At 37.2% G+C, this 24,383-nt stretch overlaps 1 protein-coding gene across 11 annotated transcripts in view; it reads right to left on the bottom strand.

Annotated features, from left to right (window-relative positions):
• The window catches only part of PLEKHA7 (pleckstrin homology domain containing A7), a 142,512-nt gene that overhangs the window by 71,124 nt on the left and 47,005 nt on the right, over nucleotides 1-24,383 (bottom strand). Inside the window, exon 1 of one of the 11 annotated variants that reach the window (XM_079307913.1) lies at nucleotides 21,433-21,873. The exons of 9 other annotated variants lie outside the window; for them this stretch is intronic. In XM_079307913.1, coding sequence (XP_079164039.1) covers nucleotides 21,433-21,503 — 71 coding nt within the window. In that variant the 5' untranslated portion in view covers nucleotides 21,504-21,873. Of the gene's footprint in view, nucleotides 1-21,432; nucleotides 21,874-24,383 lie in introns of those variants that run through there. One more of the 11 variants, XM_079307911.1, reaches the window with a different exon arrangement.

Below are 24,383 nucleotides of genomic sequence, written 5' to 3'. Positions count from 1 at the left end.
CAAAAGAGAGAAAAGGTGCCTACCAATTTAGACTTAACTTCATTTGCAGTTTTCAGGATGCTACTGCAGTACATACAAACAAAAACATTCATTGTTTTTCCAACACCAGAAAGGACTATTTCAACTTTTCCAAAGAATTCCAGCAAAGCTAGGAAACGAGAACAGGTTGAAATTCCTGAATCTAGATAAACAAGACACACTGCAGTCTTCCAGATTAATTGTTTACGGATTTACAAAAAATCTCTCCCAGTGCCTAGAACTTAGTTCTTCAAAATATTTTCATCCAACATAAAATCATCTATATTCTGAAAACAACATTTTGGCAACATCAGTGCTCTTTTCCCTTCCAGAACTAACTGTATGCATGTGGGAAGAAGTTGGTTGCCTTTCTTCCTCCTGTACTCTTTCAGAGTTGTGAGGTAACACACTGTAAAATAGGATATGACTGTAAAAGCATAATGAATCCTAATGCATTGCAACACCCACAAAGCAACTTCAGCAAAATCACTTGGCAAGATGAAATTGTCAGTGCACTTCTTCAAAACTGAACCAATTAATGCCACCTGAAAACTGAGATCTCCAAACAGAAGCCTCCAGAACTAAGCTCACTCTGAGATGAACTTTCCTGTACTACTTAATTAAAATCTTTCTGCTCAGTTACTTTCTAGTCCCTCTAAACTTAATTCACCCTGGTACAGCTTACTAATAACTGCACTGAAACATCAAGTTCAGCCTAACATGATACAGAAAATGTTTGCTTCTTAGTATCATATGTTGTCATCTTATTACTGTTCATTGGAAACTAAGAATTTAAATCTAAACCAGTGATATTAATACAACAGATGAAACTCATCTCAGAGTACCAACCACATTCTAATGCAAATTGCTGTCAAATCAAAGTGAAAGGAGGGAAAATGTCTCATTTTTGAATACAAAGACACTCTCTAAAAAAAAAAAAAAAGAAAAAATTTATTATTCTTAACTTGTATAACATGAACTTTGTTTTCTATTCAGTATTCTGGGGTTATATGCCATGTTATATGTTATGTTATATGCCATGACTTCAAGCTTTTATGCTGCTGAATTTAACTACCATCAGACAGCTCAAAGACCATGTGATATTCTACATTCCTTGGATGTGGAAAGGTTTGCAGAATAAGACATTGTATTCTAGAGACATAAAGAAAGAGCAGCTTGAACTTTTTGGCACCTCATAATGTTTGGTTCTAGATTCCTTACATACTTGTTTTCATTCTCAAATACTTCTATTGACATAAAGGTAACATGAGAACTACAAAACAGACACAAAGGCTATTTTGTTGATCCCTTAGAAAATTACAAGTGAGAGTTACAGTGAGAAGGAAAAAAACCCACTAAAGTTCTATTTAGTAATAGACAGTTTTAAGTGACAGGATCTAAAGAAAATAAACAATGTAACTGATTGAAGTTCCAACAGGAATGTTTGGGAGTAGTCAGCAGGCCCTTTTGGGATGGGCAACAAAATAAAGAAATCAGCCAGGTACTTTGCTGTGAATTGTGTGTGAGCCCATCTCCCTCCATCTTGCTGAAAACCTCCTGGAAAAAAAAGGAAAAAAAAGCCTTGACAGCAGGACCAAGAATCACATTGTTTCCTAATAGTCTTCCCCAGAAGTTTACCCAAAGGAAGAGAAAGGAAAGATGTACTCTTTTTATAAGTGATCTTGCCCTACCCATAAAAACATGCAAGGATGGTGGTTCAGTTTTGAAGGTATTTTCTGCTATAGCTAAGAGCAAATTCTTAAGAGAAAATAAATAATCTACACCCATAACATGTGACACCAACTATTTGTGGAAGTAAGGAACCTTCATTTAATGCCAAGTGGCATTTGTCATAGACACATGCAAGATGCCACATTTCTAACTGCTTACCAACAGAAGGATCAAAGTCATTAATAAGCCAAGCAACAAACACAAGGGAATAACTGAATTTTTTCAAGGACTATCCTGAAAGTTGCATTAATAGTTTCTATAACCTGACCTCCATTACATGCTTGTAGAATTGGTAAGTTCATGTATTTGGTAAAATAAGTAAAGAGGTCACTTAAGATACTAGAAGTATGTATTAGAGCTATTGCTACCTTACATGACCATTAAAAAGTTAGTGTACTTTTCAGCCGGATCCTATTAAAACAGCATTCAGTTAAAGTAATGGGATGCCAGTCTAGGAAGTAATGTCACTCCAATGTAATTATCACAGAATCAGAATGGTTTGCACTGCAAGGGACCCTGTGGATCATTTAGTTCCAACTCCCCTGCAGAGGCAGCACACTTCCCACTAGAACAGGTGGGTCAGAGTCCATCCAATCTGTTCTCGAACACTTCCAGGGATGAGGCATCCAAAATTTCTCTGGGCAACCTGTTCCAGAGTCTCACCATTTCACAGTGAACCATTTCTTCCTAGTGTCTAATCTAAACCTGCCCCCTTTCAGTTTAAAGTCATTGCCCCACATCCTATCACCTCACTCCAATAATGAAACCATCTCCTCCTGTAAGCTCCCTCTAAGTACTCAAAAGCCACACTAGGGTCTCCCTGGAGCCTTCTCCAGGCTGAAGAACCCCAAGTCCCCCAGCCTTTCCTCATACAGGAGCTGTTCCAGCCCTCTGATCATCTTCACAGTCTCCCTCTGGAGCCACCTGAGCTGGAAAACCACCATGAGAGCTCAGAAACCAACTACTACCCAAAACCACCACGAATGGCTGCACTAGCAAAAAAATCAGACATCCTTCTTCAGGCACATGGTACTGCTCAGATCACAGGACCTTCCCTTAGGCAAACACAATTCCAGCAACCAAAGAAAGTCATAGAAACACTGCAGGAATTTTCCTTGCTTCCTAATCCTCTACAACTGAGATGTTCTGTTCCTTGAACTCCCAATTTTTCCCTGGGGCTTGAAGTACAGGTAGTTCCAGTTCTGCACAGAATTATACTGTTCTCTTCCTCACACAACAACTAATATATAACAATATTATAATCAAATTATAAACATATAGATTATATTAAGGTATAATTATACAACATTTACAATCAAGATCACTATATATTCATCAATTTATGAATCAAAACCAAAGTGTTAAACTGACCTATGAGATTCCAAATTAAGCAGACATTTAAAATGCAGAAAATTCAGAATGCAGAATGTGGGACATTAGCAGCAGCAGTTGTATCTACAAATTAAATCCCAACGGTATAAATTAGCAAATTTCTCAGGAAATAATTAAAATGGGATTCTCAATCCAGTCTTCAACACCACTTTAACTGCAACCTCCATAATACAATAGAGTCTTGGAAAACTTTTCATTTTAAATCTTCTCAGTGCCTGCATTTACAGTATTATTTTGTAAATATGTTTCAGATCCTCCCATCTCCAAATATCATAGAAACACTGTGCATGTATTGCTTCAGGCTCTTCCACCCCCAATCTCTCTGAACTATTCACCCTCCAGCAGGATTTCCCCTATGCACTACTTTTAATCCAAACAGCCTGTCATAACACTGTGGTCACTATAGAGATCCTGAACTAGGAACACAGACAGCAGAGACACATTTTATCTTCCAAAAACCAGCTGAAATTCAAGACTCATCCATCTCAACCTTTCTCAAGAATTTTTTTCCGTTACCTTGTACACTCTTCATTCATGGAGAACTATCAGTATCTGCAACAAGCTGGCACCACAACATGAAGAGAAAATTAGAATGTAAGTCCTTGAGTTACAAAATAACATTGCCCTGGCACACTTTCTCTTCCTTATTGTATTTCCTTCATCTCTCTCAGGAACACTATTTTACTCATTGAGATGTTTCCATTCACAATCATTTTCTTGTTACTGAAAAGTCAGAATGACCAAAGAGAGAAAACTGTACCACAGCATCTCTATTTCCATTGTGGAGTTTCTAAGAAAAAAATTAACAGCTAATACTTTAAAAAAGCATGAATAAAACTTATTACAGCTAAACCTATATAATTTACTTAAACATTCACAAAAACCTGAATTATAGCAGGTAACACTTCCTGATCATAAATTAAGAATTATTACAAAGCAGGTAGAAAAGTACAGATTAAGGCAGAACTTGTAAAATGCCTGTTTTTCTTGGCTTGTGCATGTTTTTGCCCATCTAATATTTTTGTAGTTAAAAGTCTAATCACATTATTTTAACTGGCAAGAAGCAGAGCTCCTGCAGAGGACTAAGGAATCAAGTATAGGCCCTTCAGTGTGAAATATGTTTATTTTACACAAAAGGCAGAGATCAATTTTTTTTGCTGATTAGATCACAAACCAGTTTTGCCTCATATTGCCTATATTCATCAAATTCAAAAAAAAATTTATTTTTCTTTAAATAACAAACTTCTGTGTGCATTATTTTATCATGTACAAGAACAGAATCAGCTATTGTGTTTTCTGTATGTTATTTGAATGAAAATGCCTGGAAATTACTCATAACAGTAAAAACTCCCTTAATGGAAAGTAATTATAATGGTCAATATTACTGTTGTATTAGAGGTATTTTTGATAGTAAGAAAATAAAACACACTACAGCATAAAACTAACAAACTAAATATTGTTAGAAAATTAACCAGAAAGTGTCTTATCTTCATTAGGAAGGGAAAAATTTATGCAGGGACAGAAGCCACAGTTTCCAAGGAACAGCAAGGCTTTTTTTTTTTAGTACAATAATAATAATACCCTTTGCATAGTTGAGACATATTAATGGTATCACCTAAAAGTCTAAATTATAGCTTTAGTAATATTTAGATTATTTCATAGACAAAAAAAAAAAAAAAATCCATACAAATGAAACCTGAAAAAACTGAGATGGCATTTACCTACTACAACATAAAACCTGATTACAGTTGTAATCTGTGATTTACCTACAACAATGTAAAAACATCCTTAGTTCAAACACTTCAAATGGGAGAACTCACATTTCTCAAATGTTTGCAGAATTAAGACCAATGGGCACCAAGCAGTACATCTCCTTCTGTAAAAGATTCTTACTTGCCATTTTTGCAAAAAGACATCTTAAAAATCATTATCCCCAGGAAGAGTTAAAACAGAGAGCAGTAATATGGGAAAGTGTTGAGTCTACTGAGAGACTATATAGAAAACAATGATACTTGATACATACTAAAGCTTGCATGCAGTAAAAAATACACTTCAGTGCTTTTCATTGTAATGTCTTTAACCTCATGTTTAAACAGTGCTTTTCATGTAAGAACACATTCTGAATCACTGAGCTCATAAAGACATGAATCAGAAGCAAACAGAAAAAAAGGCTTGGGATGTCCTCAGTTCACTTACTCCTTAGCAAATGAAAGCAAATCCTGTCAGGGTTTACCAAGCACAGAATGACAGTTCTGATCTTAGATATTTCATTATCTCTGATAAAAATCTGACCAATTTGGTCAAATGCACAATTATGCAGAAGATTTCATTGCATTGCTTCAATGGAGTTTTCCTCCACAAATGCAGCACAGTCCTTCAGCTCATCAACTATTTCAGTGACAGCCTCATAAAACAAGTTTTTCTGAGTTACTATTTGGCCCAAACCAGAAATTAAAATTGCCTCCCTCCTAAAGAATACATTTACAGGTACATTTTCTTGCAGTTTTATAGATATATATGCAAAAAGAAACACACATGTTAAGAGATGCATGTGTACAAACATACGTGCATTCTTGAGGTTTTTACCTTGAGACTCTAGACATTTGTGAAGTTACACAGATTTCCTAATCAATAAAGTTCTCAAAATGTACAAAGTTGATCTTTTACACATCTAGTAGCAGCATTTACATTGCACCAGTTAAAATCTAAAGAAACCTTCAATTCAGCTGATTATCAGAAAGCTGATACATCAGTAAGCTACTAAAAATTAATTCATGTTTACCAACAGCAAGAAGAATATGAATTCAGGGCAGTCAGGTGAATGCATAAAAATGACTTTCAGGAACTAAAATATTTCCCTTAAAACAATCTCAGAACTTAAAGAAAGTATTTTATATTCGAAAAACACCAGGAATGTGGCAATGAGGATGTGTGTGACTGGAGTATTGTTGAATACAGAGTTTTGAGACAAACACAAACTTTAGTGCAGCCCTGCCTGATGCAACCACAATTTACAAACACAGTTGTACCTTGCAGGTCACTTCCCTCACCATCTTTAAAATAATGGAATTTACAGAGGTAAAAGCACTATGGAGACTGTAAAATCAAGAATGTAGAATTTCCCTTGCTGTATGCCCACCACACATGTTTTGGAAACCCAGTAAAGAAATCCTATTTTGTCCTGAAATCCTTTCTGAAATACTGCAAATGTTCATCATGGAGCTGTCAGTAGCAATTGCTCACTTTCAACTTGTCACTCAACTGTCACCATGACAACAACAAAAAGCTTTTCATGCCTGGAGAAGACAATAGAAATTTTAATTACTGAAATTCATTCTGTTGACAGTTTGAGTGAAACTAAATTCTACTTTCTTAAAAAAAAACCTCAACAACTAAAATGCCAATTTAAAATCGCAAGAATTTTGTTTATTTCTTCCCCTTGAACATTCTGCTCTTTGTAATTATTTCCTGACGTTCAGATTTCACACTTGCTATTTATCAAATATTTGGTGAATATGGTTTTTAGGATGGCTGCCAGAATAATTTTCATGTCAATGCAGACTAAGGCAATCCACCTCAGCAGGAAATCTCAAATGTTTATCAGGGACTGACTGCCCAAGCCAATATCCCCACAGATTGGTTGGTTACCTGCAAAGGAGAGGAGGCAAAGCTGAGGGCAAGACATCTCATGTTTTTTCTAGTCTTGGGGGAAAAAAAAAAAGGCAATTATAAATGTAGCTGTGGGTTTTTTAAAATATAATGGGTTGAATACTGTTAAAAAAAAATTAATTAAAAGCCATCATGTTTGAAATCCTGCAGATTCTTAAACATAAGTCTCTACCTTGACAGGGCTATTCATTGCTCACAGCATGCATAAACAATTCTGGGGATTAGAAAATATTTTCAGTTCCCTGCTAAAAATACACAAGGGGAGAAAAAGTGGAACACTTGGTGTTAATTCTTCTCCAAGCCACCACAAAGTACAAACTGCAGCAGTTATTTAGACAATCAAAGAACCATGTTTTTCTGCAACAAGCTCACAAATTATACACCTTGGTAATCTCATAAGTTGCTGTTATTTGTAGCTGTCCTATAGTCTATCATCAGACAACAATATTTAAAGTAAATTCTGAACTTCAATCAAGTAGCAAAGGACAAGAAGTGGAGTTGACAACTCTCAGGAGATATATATTTTTCTACCAAAAGAGTGTCCTTGTGTGAAGAGTTAGTGTTGAATTACTGAAGATCAGGTTAGATCACATAACAAAGAAAAAAACTTAAACTTAACTCTTCAGCCTATATCCACCATGACATGTCCTACCAGGAAACACAAAAGAAGAAAGTCCTATGATGCAAGAGTATCACGAATTAAGATCAAAATGTAAAATGATGGAAAAACTAATATTTATACATGTTTTAGAGGATATCAATTAATTGGGAACATACATGGATTACCGGGAAAAGAAAAAAATCCCATTTTCTCTTGATGTTAAGGATCTTTGTTCACACCACAAGGGGGGGAGGGGAGGAACAAAATGGACAACTTGGCATTAACTTTCTCTTGAAAGTAAACGACATTGCAGGAAACTTGAAATTTTGGGAGGATGTATAAAATTGAGTATTTCAGGAATTTATGTCGGAACCAAACAGCTTCACTAATACCAGAAATAGTACCAACAGCACTGCACTGAAGCCAAGTACTTCACAAACACTGCAGAAGCCTCCAAAATATCTAGAAATAACTTTTTCGCAGGAAGTGATTTAAACCACTAAGTCATTAAAAGAACACAGATGGCAAAGAAGGAACAGTACATGTTTAAAAGTACATGGCTGTTAGATACAGTACATAAAAAATTTCTCATCTTACTATTTAACTTCCTATGTAGCTCAATGATTTGGTTCATTACTTTTTCCAAGTCAAGGGCATCGTTTTTATTGTTATCCAGAACTCATCAAGGCACTCAATGAAGTAGAAAAGCACAAAAAGTAGGCTATACTTAGAAAATAGATTCATATTTTTCTACCAAAAAGAAGTATCCTTCTATGAAGAGTTAGAGTTGAATTGCTTATTATTCCAAGGGCAAGAAGTGGTAGGGAGTCAAAGCCCTTTATTTCTGCATATTGCTCCAAACCATGATCAAGCAAGAGTAATGACTGCCTTTCTAAAATGCACCATTTAACAACAGCAGGCTCACTGACAAAACCTACCAAGTTCTACAGGCAGAATGTTCTAAATCAGCACCAAAAAAAACTCTGGCATGCGTACTGATTAGAAAAATCAACTAAATAAAAATCTGTACAATTAATAACCTGTGTTTACTTAGTTTAAGCTGTCATACCATTTAAGTTTCAATCCAATTTCCTACAGGAACCAAACAACTCAGAGGGACTCCAGGAATTATTTATATCAATACATTGAATCCAGACTGAGTTGGATAAAGACAGTAAAGCACTAACAGGTTTTCATAAAATAGTCCTTTCAGTCCTTTTCACAAAAGCCTCAATTGATAGCAATTGCCAGTATTAACAAAAAAATCGAAGCCTTTTTAAAAAGTGTCAGACCCAACTATTTGTCTTACAGCAGTTCACTCATAGCTGTGCTTATTAGGGAGAAACACAGAGGTGCAAGTTATTTGTGCTGCAATATACCTCATCTGCTAAGATGCAATGGACTTCAATAATGTAAGATTTTCTAGTGCAGCAAAGGAAAAAAAAAGATATCAGAATTCAAGATGAACAATCCACAGTATGACATTGGTTCTTGGGCAGTATCTTTAGAAATAATAATTAAAACAATAATAAAAATAACAACTTTTATACACACAAACTCATTGTCCTTTCCCTTCCACAGTAAAATCTGATCCTATGTTAAAACTTAACCAGTATCACAAATCAGGTGAGAAAAGAGTGGAAATTTACTATAGTTTTAGCTGAAGACAGAGCATCTCTCAAAGTCAAATCTAAAATAAAGGAATAAACTTGCATCCTGCTGATGCCCTGAGAGGCTCCCTAGAACAGAGGCTAGACAGAATTAAAGGAATAAAGTAGGTATTTATTGAAAGGCCTTTAAAGGACACACCTTGGGCAGTGCAAGAGCCTGGCTGTGGCTCCACCCAAAATGGACCTAAGATAGGACCCAGAGTCATGAGTTTTCACACTTTTTAAAGTTTTGGTTCCTTTACATATTGGGGTTAATTGTCCAATTACAGCTCCAGGTCATGCAGCCCCATCCTCCCAGTTTGCCCTCCTCAACTTGCTTCTGTTGATATTTTTTGGGTCTGAAGTTGCAATGGTGTCCTTGGTCCTCAGGCTGGAAAAGGATTGTTTTGTCTGACTGAACTGTGAAGAGAATTTGCTAACACTTTATATGAAGTTCATAGTTATATACTCTGTATATAACTGTATATACTGTAACACAGTACAGAATCTAAAAAACATGAAAGTCAAAACTTCAGGCATCACTGCCAACTACCTAATTATTACCTTAAATCACTCCAAACATTTTCCTGGCTATCTTTAGCACTCTGACTTGCACCTCCATCATATCCCATCTACATAATACATGAAAGGCATAAGAAGAACAATTCTGTTATGGCAGTCTTTGGCTTTCCTCCATTCTGGGAAACAGACTTCATCTATTAGCAATAACTAATTATATTTGTGCTCTACAACACTTCTGTGTTGGATTCCTTATATTTTAAAATTTATAGATAAAATGATGAAGTGATGGAAGCCAGTATCAACTATCAACATGAATTCATAACATTAAACTAAAACAAGAGGAGCCAATAAACCAATTCCAATTTTATCTGTTGAATTACAAAGCCCTCATATTTGGCAATTTCTCAAACACTGTGAATGCTTCAGTTTGTTCTATGCACAGAAGCACTTAACTTCTGTTGATCAGAATGAGAAGCACTGGTTTTACTAGCAAAAAGGAGAAGTGACTCAGGAGCAACAGCTTCCAGACCAATAGTATTAATCATATTAATCAAGCTACTGGAATGATTTCAAACATTAGCTCATTTTTCTGAAGGATCTTAAAGAGCTTCCAAAATCACAAAATCAGAGTACATATTATAAAAGGTGAGTAACATTTTAGAAGCAATTATGAACATCAGACTTTTAAGGATACAAAATTTCATCATGTGGTATAACTTTAGAGAAATCAGGTTCCCAGTTAAAACTATAACCACCTCTTCTGAAGTAGGAAATAGAAAAAAGTGCACACTTTATACTCTGCTGTATACTTAACCATTTTAATATTTAGAGAAGTTCTCCTTTCTTTACACCACAAAATTATTTGCCTCAAAACTGTACTCAAGACATACCAGCTGTTGCTCTCATGTAAATGTCCTTTGGTACTACAATCAGAGTTAAAAAATCTTTTGCTCTTCACTAATCAAACAACAAAAGAAATCCTCAAGAAATTAATCCAGAAATGCTCTTACTTGAGCATTCCTAGTGCTTATTTATTGACCATACATCCATCAGATCAGATTCCTGTTCAATTTCATGCAAGCACCAAAACACAGTGATCCAAACAGGCAGCAGACGACACATTTTTTGAAACACACTGCAGGGCACTGGTACTTGGCAAAACACAACTGTGTTGTACATTACAAAAGTAAGGCCAAATAATTACCATTTTCATTTAAAAACAAGCAAAACAGCACCCATCAAAACAAACAGAATAAATCAAAGAAGGCAGCAGAAGACCAAACTGGATGGGATGCATGATGGTAGATGTAGTCAGGACACAATCTCCATCTCTTCAAGCACCATTTGTGTGACTGCTGCTGATCTCAGTGCTTTGGCAGCATTTTCCCAGAAGAGTGCAAGACATCTGCTTGGGCAACCACCAAATTACCAATCACATCTGACTTAGGCAGTAGAGCTATAGGGGGTTTTGTGGAAATGTTAATTGATGTGCATGCAGCAGCTCTGCAGTTGTCTGATACGAATATTGAGAAGTCACCTCTGTCCTATGGGATCTCCTACTTCTGCTTTCTGTCCTGGCTATCACCAAAGAAAACCTCCTCAGTATCTGCATGAGAACTCTCCACAGAACACAGCAACATGTGCAAATGAGCAGCACATCATGACCCAAGCCCTACCATGACAACTTTTTCATTTCAACCAGTTTCTGCAGATTTTCACAGGACAATTCACACCATTTGAGTTTATCAATCTGGTCTAAGCAGTTTTTCTTTCCACAGTCCAAAAAGGGCTTCTTTCTTTGAAAGAACTGATTCAACCATCTGTACTACACTTCTAAACTTGAACCACAATTGCTTGCACAACTCAAGGTGCCTCCGGCTGGGCTCCAGTCAAGGCTGCCAGCATTTCATCAGAGTTCTGTGAAGTAAACACACATGCACAGCTTTGATCCAAGACACATGTCCCAACACTCACAGATCTCCACTTCCAAATCAGTGCACTTAACCATGATCAGCAGATTAACAATGATCACTCTACCAAAAATGTTCTGGCTAGTGCTCAAGCAGGGCTTAATATGCTATATGTGATGCAAGGAGAAGTGAATGCACTGCCAAGACTAATGTGCAGCATGAGGATATTCACAACTGGAAAAACAACCAAGGAATAGACAATAGTTTAAAAATAACAGAGCAGAGAATAGATTCATGTATTGGGACACAACTACTCAACAGAACTAATCAGGCATCAGCATTGCTTCAAAGAACTTTAGCCCAAACTCCTGTTACAGTTCCTGATACATCCTGTACTCAAGTAGACAAAATAAATGCTGCCATTGACTCTCTGTCTGTAATGCTTTCAACCTCTAAAAATTCAGCCATAATACAAAAAACAGAGATTATGGGAGTATGTTTGTGGACTTTTACAAACCACACTTTACTCAAGTTGAAATTAAAACCAGAAAGAATAGAGAATATTTCAGAATACTATTGTAATAGACATTAATACTGATAAAGTACACAGGAAGTTTCTTTCAAATCACTGCAGTAAGTAGACTACACAAACTTAAAAGTACAAACACCCAATGCCTTGATTGTTAAGAAAATTTAGGTTTTAAACATGCAAAATTATGACATTTAAGCAACTCAGGTTTTCAGAACAGCTTGTACTTAAAAATAAGGGGCTTATCTTCAGGAGCTTTTAGCATCTGAAATACAGCACATCATGACCCAGCAGGGTGGAAGAGGGCAGAAAAGAATAGAGAGAGAAAGCACAATGGAGTGAAATCAAGACCCATAGTGCAAAGCAATAGAGAAGTTTACATTACCAAATCCACTGCACATTTGCCTAATATTTTCAGCACATGGAAATAAAGCAGGCCCAGCAGACAGCAGCAATAAATCCATAAAAGAAAAACACTTCTGCCAGGGAACATGAAAGACTCTTGGAAGGCATTAAAAGATCCATGCTGCTTTTCTTTAATTTAACAATTCTGAATTGTGAACTAAGATTTTAGTATAACAAGTTGACACAGGACACATACTAAATATCCTGCATTTTATCCATCTATGGTAATACTGTGCAGGGAGAAAACAAACCTGCCTTTAAAGGTTTCCACATGAATAGCCAAAATCAGAATGAAAAATTTATTGTCCCTTTCCCCATCCAAAAGCTATACCAAACTTCCTCCTGTTCTTCAGAGATACAGAACAGCTTCAGAAAAGCTGAGTTAGAACACCAGAAATATCTGGTGGACACACATGAAAACCATTCTAAATAAAATTCAGTTGATTTGCAATACAAACACATTTTTTAATCAATACACACATGCTGACTTGTTATTACTGGGAAAAATTCACAGCAGAGATACTTTTCTGAACAGTATTTTTGGATCTGTAAAATCACCTCAAACCTAACCCTCTCCAATAGAAGACAAAGGCACAATTAAAAGACTCCATAATTATGGGTAATGCTCTAAGTTTTTCTTTTACTTCCCTTGTTCCCTTCAGGCAATCTTTTTTATTTATTAAAAGCAATGGAAAAGACTGAACAGCTGTTAGAAAATGAAGGGAAACACTCCAGCTTTTACCTAAAAGGGGACAGAAAGAGGGAATGGAAAACAGTAAAATCCATAAGAAGCTGGGAAAGACCAGACAACTATATTTTTCACAACAGTAATAAATGAATAACCAACAGTTATGAATTCTATAAACCAGGATGTATTTCAAATCCAGAAATCTTACCTGGTAAACAGCACACAAGCAAAAAGCAAGTAATTTTTATTATATCCACTTCTGAACAGGCTTAAGCAGAGGGAGTAACCTGGTAAAAAGCCAGAGTGGGGACAGAGCTAATGACATGTCTTAAAGCAAGAAAGACAAGCTTGAACTTGATGCAGTTTAACAGGAGGGCCAAGAAACGGATTTTTCAACTGGATGATGTAGCTAAAGCAGCAGGTAAAATGTGGATTATTTAGATAGGAACAGGGAAGAGGAGGGGAAGTGCTACTGAGCTCCAAGAATGCTGCAGCAGCCCTGCAGAGAGCCAGGGCCTCTAACAAGAGGCTCTACAAAGCCAAAGGGAAAATGGGCAGGTCTGCAACACTTCAGGGATAGGGGCAGCAAAGTGCAGGCTGAAATTTGCAGAGATGAAATTTGAGAAGTGCAAGAACAGAGCAGAGATGCTGTCCCACTGCAGGAGAGGACAGTAGCCATAGGAACAGAGAACTAAGCCAGTAATGTCACAGCAAGCAAAGGTAAAGGGTACAAAACCCAAGAGCTTCCAAGGAAAGAGAATAACATGCAATAGTGTCTGAAAATTACACAGATCTTAATTTCTGGAGAAGTGCTCTGTGGGATCAGATTTTTCACCTGGGGCAGCTCATAGCAATAGCCCAGACAGACACACCAAGGCAGCAGCATCCTCATGCAGAGCCCTGGAACCCTCCCCACATGAGCTCATAATCTCAGCCATTACAGTCATCTCCACTGTAATTGTCTGCTTCAGCAGATGATTATTCCTCACCCAAAGCCATGAGTGAATGAAACCTCTTGCAGGAGCTGAAAACCTGATGTAAATTTTGAAAAGGCAAGCACCATCAGCATTATCTGCATTGCAGTCATCTCAGCAGCACAGAGGCATTTCCACGTCAACAGGACCAACTGCTTAAATAAGTGTCTTTCTTAAGATGGCTCTCCTCAGCATGTGAGAAAAAAGGAGTCTGGTTTTCTGCAAAAAGTCTAAAAATGGAATATGTAAGCATCCATTTACTTAGTGTTCAAATTTATTCTCCTTTACTGCAGGAAGGTGTCCTTCAAATGAATTGCAGGACTCATGAAACTGGATTAGCAATGTCATAAATCACACACCTGCCAAAATAACAGCATAAAAAGTGAGACTAAATATAACCTGCATCTCATTTGAATAGATACAATCTATATTTAACAATTTGTTATAACTCAAATATTAGCAGACACTTATTCAAATATCAACATAAATCACAGCATTAGTTTTAATTTTCCTACAGTTAATTGTTTTAAAAACAACTTTTAAGCCTTTGCAATGCCCTCAGTTATGATTTAATAAGTTGTGAATTTGCATAAAGAAGAAACTTGCAAATTTATGCTTCACAAATTTTCTTGCACTACTCCAACTATTTTTCTCCAAACCAAATTATAACAAATTCTTAGTTTACATTCCTCAAATTATCAATGAAATGTTTCACAAACCAGGACCACTTCTAGAGCCATCATTTCAACTGCAGGATTTAATACAAGCAAAAATTTCTACCATGTATACTGGAAAGCACAGTATTTCTCTACAGGTTCATCTCTAAGACTCAAACTTAGTTTCCATATTTAATTTCAAAACCACTGTATTCAGAGCATAAACTCAGTGTTACAGGATGATTCTGTGACCTGCATTTTACTGCTAAACCTGGACTATCTCAACACTCCAAGTAAACCCCAGAAAACCTCCAGACACATCCCTGTAAGGATTTTTAAAAAGCAATCAAGAGGTATCCAGGCACCTTCAGCTCCAAGAGAATCAATCAGAATGGGAATCTTAGGAAGTACACTTCTAAATCAAGATCTGTGATAATTCATTAACTTAATGATGCAAGTAGATGTTGAGGCAGAAATGGTTTGGCAGAAAGAACCACAGAGAATTCAGAAGCAGCATCATTCACAAAACCAAGTCAGCATACATTTATGCCAACACATTTTGTTTCAGAACCAAAATCCCCTAAAACAACAGAAATAATGCATAATGTTCCAAAAATAAAAGAACAAACCACCACTTCATGCTGAAGTCTTCAGAATAATGAAAGTACAAAATATTGTACATCTAAATCTCTAGGTACACTAGATATTTTCCTTTCTTCATAATGAATAATGTGTTAGAAAACAGCAGTTAAGAAAAAAGCCACGTAGAACTTGCTGCAACAAGTTCTGCCACCCAAATATCAATGTCGTTAGAAGAACTGCAATTACATTTCTGTGAATGAGAGCCTGAAATACCTGAATGCACAAAGCCAACAAGAAGAAATATTCAAAGTTTCAGTCAGAATTAATTAGAAAAGTAAGCAGTCCACATCACAGCTACTGCTTTGCACCATATGCAGTTTATTCTTTTGCCTCCTTTTAAGGACACTTAATGGCTAACATTACCATAATGCTCACATTTTTCCTCAGAGTTTCCTCTTTCCTGACAGGATGATTTACAATGAATTGTTGCAATCAGCCACCCGTTCATCTGATTACAACCTTTCCAGCAAGTGTAACCTGAGCCACACTGGGAATGTGCAGAGAGACCTGAGGAGCCCCAGGTGATACAGATGCCTCAAGAAGGCAATACCCATTGCAACTCAGAGGTGAAACAACACCACTGCCAACAGTTTCACAAGAGCTCAGGTGAACCTGGGGCAGCATCAGCACACACAGCTCCACAGCTGGTCCTGCCCTGCAGGTCACCAGGGAGCCATGGGCAGCATTGTCCCATCTCCTGGGCACTCACACACTATGGCTTCTCATTTCCAGCTCAGACAGGACAAAACAGCAGAGAGAAAAAAATATGGGAAAAAAGGAGAAAATAGAGTGAGAAAAAAAGGGGAACTGGCAGGAAAGCAAGAGGTAAGAGCTCAGGAAAAGCAAAGAGATTTGCCCTATCAGAGGCATTTTGTAAGGGATGCATTCCTACCAGCTGCACTTTTCCAAGGAAGGAACTGAGGACAGTCCTGCAACACCACGAGGAGCCACAACACCTTAATCAACATCTCTCACCATTTCGTGCTTCTGACTTCTGGACAAAAGTTAGAGATGATGACCCTCCAACCTGCCTCATCTTTCATAGTTTTCCTATCATTTTATCTTCTCAAAGAGCACCTCGTGCTTAAGATTCATTCCCTGCAAGTTGAACTCTTTTTTCAAGTCCATTCTTGCTTAATGAGTTACTTTTTATTATGGGAAACTTTTTCATGGGTTGTTTGTTCTGTCAAGCCCAAATAACTGCTGACATTCTAATCATGAGGCCCCTTAGAAAAAATGAAAAGGTCTTTTACTTAAAAGCAATCTTTCCATTACCCTATAAAGCAATTATATATATATATATCTATTTAATGTTTAAATCATTTAAATATAAAAATAGCCTGCCCACATTCTAAATATTACAGAGGATAAAATATATAAAACTGTCCTCTTCAGATTTTAATCATTCCTTCTTCCTTAAATCTGAATTTAATATATTCCTACAGCACCAGCCTTATTCAATAGTTCTTCCCAAGCCCTGAAGAAGGAATTATCTTTCTAAAAACCAGAGAACAATCTCCCTCTCCTAACATGAAAGCTACATTTTGTTGTAGCCATATATAAAAATCAAATTCTATGGGGAAGTAGCTTCTAAGGCCAGCACAAATTTAGCACACCATGTTCTTGCATATATTTTGTCCATTTAGCCAAAAACTCTCCCCTTTCTCCTCTTCCCTACAAATGAAAGGCAACAGCTCTGAACTAGCAAAGAACATAAAATACAGGAAGTTTTGCTCAACTGATTTAGTTATTCCAAGAAAAATGGAACCGTAAATCCCTGTCATACACATGCCTACTGCTGAATATTCTGAATAGCAATATTAAATAGCTACCCAGGACTTCCCCTAACACTAACCAAAAATGTTGCAATACAATTTTTGTTAATCTTGACTATTTGCCTGGGCACATTATTTCTCAAGAGATTTTAATGTAGGTAAACTTGTTAAACTATGCTACAATGAAAACTGAGTAAATCTGTTTCTTTACAAGCATTCACTGTCTTCTAACACTGCACAACAAGGAAGCAATCAAGATTTATTCCTCTCTCTAAAATACAGCAGTTTTCTTTCTTTTTTTTTTTTTTTTAATTTAAGGACTGTATTCTAATAAAAGGCAACATTTGAAGTGGGCAGTGGCTCCCTCCTCAAAAGAAAAGCAGTGGCTTAATGCTGCAAAATCTCCTCCCTTTCCACAGATAAGCACTGCCCATTTGCTGCTCAGTTTCAGTTATAGTAACTTACCTGGGCTATTGCTATGACTGGATGGAATTTGCATCAACTGCATTCAGAATCAACTGCACAGGTGCAGTGGACTCATCTTGAATTCCCAAGATTACAAGTTTTCACTGTCAACAGCTGGATAGCTGTGTTTTCTCCCTTTTCTTTATTAGCAGACAGAAGAAGTGCAATAGCATGTGCATTCCAAGAAACGTGGTTTCCATTGACCTTGCTGGAAGCAGGAATTCCAGTATTACACAGGGATGCAGAATGTTCTGATTTTGATTAGGACAAAGGTGAATCCTCTTATTAAGGTTATCACAGTCCACCAGCAAAACTCCCAACTGCATCACAAAAACAACAGTGATAGGTGAGACACAGTTGGGTTTTGCAATTATCTCACATCTCCATGAGGAAAGAGATGTAACTCCTAATCAAAACTGTGTTTGAATGTGTATTTGTGAGGCAAACAAAAACAACAACTGTTTTCTAAAATGGCTGCAATCTGCTGCTAAAAGCTCTGGCTTTCCCCATAAAACATGCCTAGGATCCCAGATGTCTTCTTTGCCAAAGAAATATTCACAAGACTACACTCTCCTTGTCTAGCAGCCTAAAGCAATGAGAGATAGCAAATGTTCTTACAATAAACAGTTCTTTCCATACCAGGGTAACTGGGAGAAAGACATGAGTACAGCCTTTGTTCTTAATCTCTACTGATTAAGTTTATGAAAATCAAATGTGGTAAGAATATTTTGAAAGACTTTTGAACAGACTTCCTTCTACACCATATGATATACAAAGAAAAACCAACATTACACCATGAAGCAGATGAAAAAATGCAAGCTCTGTGGCTGATGCCATATTAGCCAGAGTAATGACAGGTTCACTTGCAGGCTTATTCTGGCTACCATTTAAATTTTAACAACAAAGTCTACATTTGCTGCTACCCATCTTGAAGGAGATGAATTACAGAGGATCATATTTTCTCTGAATTTCTATACCAAATACCAAATCTGTAGTAGAACAAAGATGACAAATTACTCCAAGTGTTTTTCAATCACATGGGGCATTTTCTACAACTAATATCTAGACCAGATCTCTTTTATTATGCTCTTATAAAAGATAAAAGGAAGCATTTTTATCACACTCAAATTAAATTATATTAATCTCTAAATTTTCTTCAAATATGGAAACGCAAGAAACACCAATCCTGCATTACATGGATACCAAAAATGAAATACAACATGGCTCAGAAAACACAGTCCCCAAGCCAAACTCCTGATTTATGCAATGCCAAATCCACAGCTAACCAGGAGGCCATGCTACCCCTGAGTGACCCAGTTTTGGGGACAGCATCTTGGTCATGTCCAACATAAACAATGCCCTGAGCAATCTTAGAAAACCGTGAACGAACACAACACTGATTGTGCATTCCTCCAGAACAGGCTACCATCAATACTTAATCCACATTTCTACAAAAATATTACTCCAAAAGTACAATTCTTTATGGCTAACAGAAAGCACAATCCATTCTGAACACTAAGCAATCCCAATGACAATTCTGATCTGCGGAAAATTGGTTTTATCTACAAGATAAAAAAAGACAAAAAGCTGCCTGAAGAGAGCTTTTCCAGAACTCTGTTCAGGACTTTTATCCCATCTCAACAGCAAATCACAGTAGATTTAATGTCTCTGCCAATATACAAGTTTAGCATAATGTACACTAACCTTCCCACTAGAGTTCACAAAACAATCATGATCACAAACCAATTATGATAAACAGTAGTCCCCACTGTCTATTTATTTTACTGGGAAAAGTTCACTCACCAGAAAATGACAACTAGAGTGGAGACACTAATTCAGCCCTGCCTGTAAGGTACATTACTCCTCAAAACTACAAGCAAAATTATAAGCAAAATTACAAGCAAAAGTGGATGTATGTTACTATTCCGAAAGAAAAATTCTGCACTGAGGATGAGCTCTAAAAGTACTGCAGGAATACTAATTTTACATTCTACAGTTATCAGTAGTTGTAGACAATGTCAGGAATTTATCTTTTAAGGTATTGAAACAGTTGCAAAGTCAGAATGACTTAGTCATTAAAGGAAGTAAGTCCACCCAATTTTACATACATAAAGCAGTATCTTAATAAGCTCAGTTGCATATAACAGAAACTAATTATGTTATCTGAAAATTATTAAACACAGACATCACTGAAAAGCTGAATAACTATTTAAAACCATGTAAGAAACAGAAAGAATTAAAACCAAAATGCAGATAAGCAATGGGGATCCAAAGTCCAGAATTTTGAATCTCTCTTTTCACAATAGAGGACTTGGAACCTACTCATGAGACCTTCACTCTTGTCCAGAAGGTCACAGTGGAAACTTGGGAGTTGGGTTGTGGCTCTGGATATTCTGATCTTAAGGAGCAGGAGTGAAAAGCTGTGACTTTGACTAAGCACCTAACACATGGGTGAGAAGTGAAGCTTTTCACATCAGCTGCCATTTACTGAATATCTCTTGTCTAATTTCCAGCTTATTCGTGTCCTTTTACCACAAAAAAATGTCCAGGAAAAAAAAAAAAAAGAAAAAAAAAAAAACGGAGAAAGGTTACTAGACTTCAGCTTCCACTAAAGTCAGACCAAAGGACAACCAAATATGAGGAGTCAGTGTGACTGACCTCTCAAGGGCTAACTCTGGTACCCTTGAGCAGACATCCCCAGTAGTGCCACAGAGATAGAAATATATAGAATTTATTTCAAGAAACATATAAAAAAGTGTTTAAACCAACTCTATGCAGAACCATGCTTGTTTCTACTGACAAGTGACTATCACTGCAGCCTTACCAAACTAACCCATACCACTGTCTATGCTGCAGTAAATGGAAATTGTCAGATTCGTTCCCTAGATCTCAGTATGTTAAAAATTAACTTATTCTCTTATCCTTCTTCTCATATGCCTTAGTGAAAGATGAGTAATAGCACAAAACTCCTGTCCTAACACCCATTCTCCCCTCCCTCTGTTATTGTTGCAGGGACTTCAGATTTAGACACAATAAACAGAGATTACACTCCAGTATCAAGGTGTGCCAGAAACCTGAGCTCTTTCAGCCACAGAAGTACTGTAACGCATTCCCTCTAATTATTATGCAATATTACAGTCTTCTACAGCAGGAAGAGTAATTTCATGGTTAGGATCCAGCCCATTCACTAGAAAACTGTTATACAGCACTTTCAGAAGGAAGGATTATTAATAAAGCAAGACTGTTGAGTCAAAAAGATAAAATAAGAAGATTGTACAATTTAGCTTTACAACAACACTGGTATTTATAACCTTTTCACATGTGCATATTTTGTGTGAATTGTCTTAGAAGCAAAATGTCAGTAATTACTTCTGTTTATTTACCTTATATAATGATACATGAAAAGACTTGAAATCATTAAAGTTTTAGAAATCTGTATAATTGCCTTTTCTTAACACCATAGATACCTGGCTCCCAATAAATGAGAGAAATATCTGAATACATAACTCACTTTAAAAAAATCTCCAAGGTTACAACTTCATTTTTCCAGTTAGAAAAACTCCGAAAATATTTAGTATGCTCAAAAATAAAAATATTTGCTCTAAATAAAAGTGAACTTAACCATAAGCTCAGACACAGAGTGTTCTAAAATAATATTTATGGTTTTCAGCTTCTTAACTGTCCAATTTCATAATTTTTTTCTGAGAACAAAGAAATGGGGGGAAAAAAAAATCAGTTAACACACTCATCATGCTGCGGCTCTATATGCAACTGCATTGAAAGGTAAAAGTTAAAGCACGATATACCTGCATGACACCTGGTAGAATGGATATCCCGGTAGAGGAAGAGAGTTTGAAAATCCAGACTGGCTCGACATCGCCTTCAGGTATTGTATCCACTTAAATCTCTTCTATATTCCATATGTTAATTCCCCACTAAAAAAATACGCACGTACGTATCCATCTGTACCTTTGTCCAGAGCTAACTAAGAAGAAACCGAGCGCGCACTCGAAGGTCTGGAGGATTCTGCCTGCATTTCAAACTGCTTCCTCAGTAGTGCAATTCCTAAAAGCCAACACCCTCATGACATCACATACTACAAAACCATAAACAGCACGGTCTCGGCGAGGCGCGGGCTCCACACAGAGCCCTGCAGCGCATTGCTGCTGCCAGCGCGGTGCCTGCCCGGCACAGCAGCCCTGCCTGGCGGCCAGCCAGCCCCCAGCATGGCCAATGCCGCAAATCCCCGCCGCCCGCACCCGGAGCGCCCGGCCCCGGCCAGCATTGCCCGCCGAGATGCGCGACCTTGGGCTCGGCGACACAAACGCCATCCCAGCCTCCTGCCAAACTGCTGCCGTGTGCTGTCAGCGAGATCGCACCGCTCTGCTCCCCACGGCAGCGTGAGAAACCACACTGAGCTCCCCTGCTGAAGAACCTCCAATGCTGCACCCCCAACTATGGGAAACGCAGATGGAATCAAACCACAGTATTCCAGCTACTGAATATAGGTATAAAATTATGTGCATGCCTTCCTGCAGTATTTTACTACTGCTTAAATCAAAGAAATATCAAAAGCAACGTTTCTTTTGATGGTACAATGGTAAGTTACATTAAAGTTATTTGGGCATGCCTTCCTCAAGAGACAAAAAGAAAGTAGGAAGACATGTGAGTAGTCACAGTATTGCCCAGTGGCATGACTAATGTCAAATAGACTTAAATTATTATCTACCTACACTTCTCTTAAGGGAAGGTATACCGTGCCCTCACACATGGATTTCCTTAATTGAAGCAAAATTTTAAATAAAAGAGATTTTGAAATTATTCCATTACCTACGCTAGCTGCAATGGAAAACATTAAAACGTTTAGTTTAATACTTCTACCCCTGACATATTATTTACTTTCATATTATTTTGTCTCAGTTTAGTAAAAAGAGTTATCAGTTTAGCTTGGTTTATCCCAAGTTTATAACTGTTATTTCCATCATAAGAAAAATGGCACAAAACTTTGTCACTATCCCAGATACCTTTTAAAGTCTGACTTAAAAGACAAAGATCGCTGCATAGGGCTCCAATTCCTTAAATCCTATAAAAGTGGCAGGACAACAGAGAGCACAGTCTGCCAAAAACAGTTTTGGGGTTTTTTTGGGGTTTTTTTCCCAGTTTATTTGCCCAACTCATATGTCTGGAAAAAACAAAGAAGCTTCTGGGTACATCATTTTGCATAAATTTTTATATCTCTCCTGGCTGTAAAGAGCAAGCTTGAAAAGGCAACTCAAGCACAAATAATGTAGTATCAGCTGAAATTTTACAAACAGACTTGAAAAAGTATCATCTCTCTCATGTTTAGTATGGAGCAATCACCTCAAAACTTACAACTCTCAAAAACCACTTGGGGAACACCAAAAAAGAGTTGTGGCCACATGAGAGGAAAACTCTACTAAACCTGTCTGAGTGCCCTTTGCCTAGGGAGGTTAGGATAAATCCTGGTGCCTTTCATCCCCATGGCCACAGCCACAGAGGGATGTGCCAGTGATTCCTCTGAACTGCTGGGGCTGACCCTGAGGATTCCCCTTGTGTCTGTCTCCTTAGGGCTTCCAGCTTCTTAACTCTCCAATTTCACAATCTTTATGAAATTCAGGTGTGCACACCCCAAAACACCTGAATTTTAACCTGTGTATTTACTCATCTTCTATTTGTTGTCTTCTCAACACTGATAATGGCAGCATTAGCACATTTATGCAGTAACTCTCATCTCAGAATAACTCCTCCCAGTCCCAACCAGGATTTAGGATATTTCCATTGGATTTGCCAGCTGAAAAAGAATGTTAGTGTCAAGTCAGCAGATTACAGGCTTATAAATTTGGAATCTTAGAGGTTGCCAGTGGCTTGCCATGACATTTTGCAAAAATCACAGAGTCCCTTAATGCCCAGCTTATCCACATAAGAAGGAAAATGCTGCCTGACAGCAAAGGAATGATGTGAGGTTAATTTTTTTTTTGTAATTAAGTATTGAAATCCTCTGATTAAAGACTTATGAAGGAATAAAACAGCTGTAGCATTTGAGGGAGAAGATGTGTGGGAATATTCAGAATAGTGCTTTTTATTTTTTGTCTCCTGCTCCTAGCTCTAACACAACAGAGAACATTATTGCTCTGAAATTTCAATTTAAATATAAAAGCCATTTAAATTTTAAAATAAGGTGGAAAGTGCAGTTTTTAAATGGCTGGACAGCATTCCACAGCATTTAAAGATGGGGATAAGTGATACAACATTAGGCAGACAAAAACTGTATTTAGAATGATCTTTAGAGAAGCAGAATGTTTCACTGGTAAACATCACAGCACTTCAGTCATTTGGAAACAGAAAGGGAAAGTGTGGCTTAAGACAGAGAAAAGGGAAAGAGAAAATCTGGTTAGGACCAAAGAGAAAGTTTCCCTGCAACAAAACCCAACATTTAACAAGTGCCCCTTGTATTTAGCACCACAAGCAGGCTGGATTGCAGAACACAAGTACTTTTGGGATCCAGACCTAACTTGCCAAACACCACCTCCACTGAAAGAGACAAGTGGGTTTCATTCCAACTGCAGTCACATCTTTGGGAAATTTACTTCTGTGTTTAGGAGCCAACGAGCTCACTTAAAAATAACCACCTTAGTACTGTCTGGCACAGCATGCCATGAAACACTTATTACTCTGCTGGAACAAAATTCAACCAAGAAAATAAGTTTGGGACACAAATGGTGTGTGCTCCAGAATT

Source organism: Erithacus rubecula, assembly GCF_903797595.1.
Source record: "Erithacus rubecula genome assembly, chromosome: 6".
Classification (NCBI taxonomy): domain Eukaryota; kingdom Metazoa; phylum Chordata; class Aves; order Passeriformes; family Muscicapidae; genus Erithacus; species Erithacus rubecula.
The sequence above is the reverse complement of the archived record's forward strand: the minus strand, read 5'-3'. Positions and strand labels throughout refer to the sequence as shown.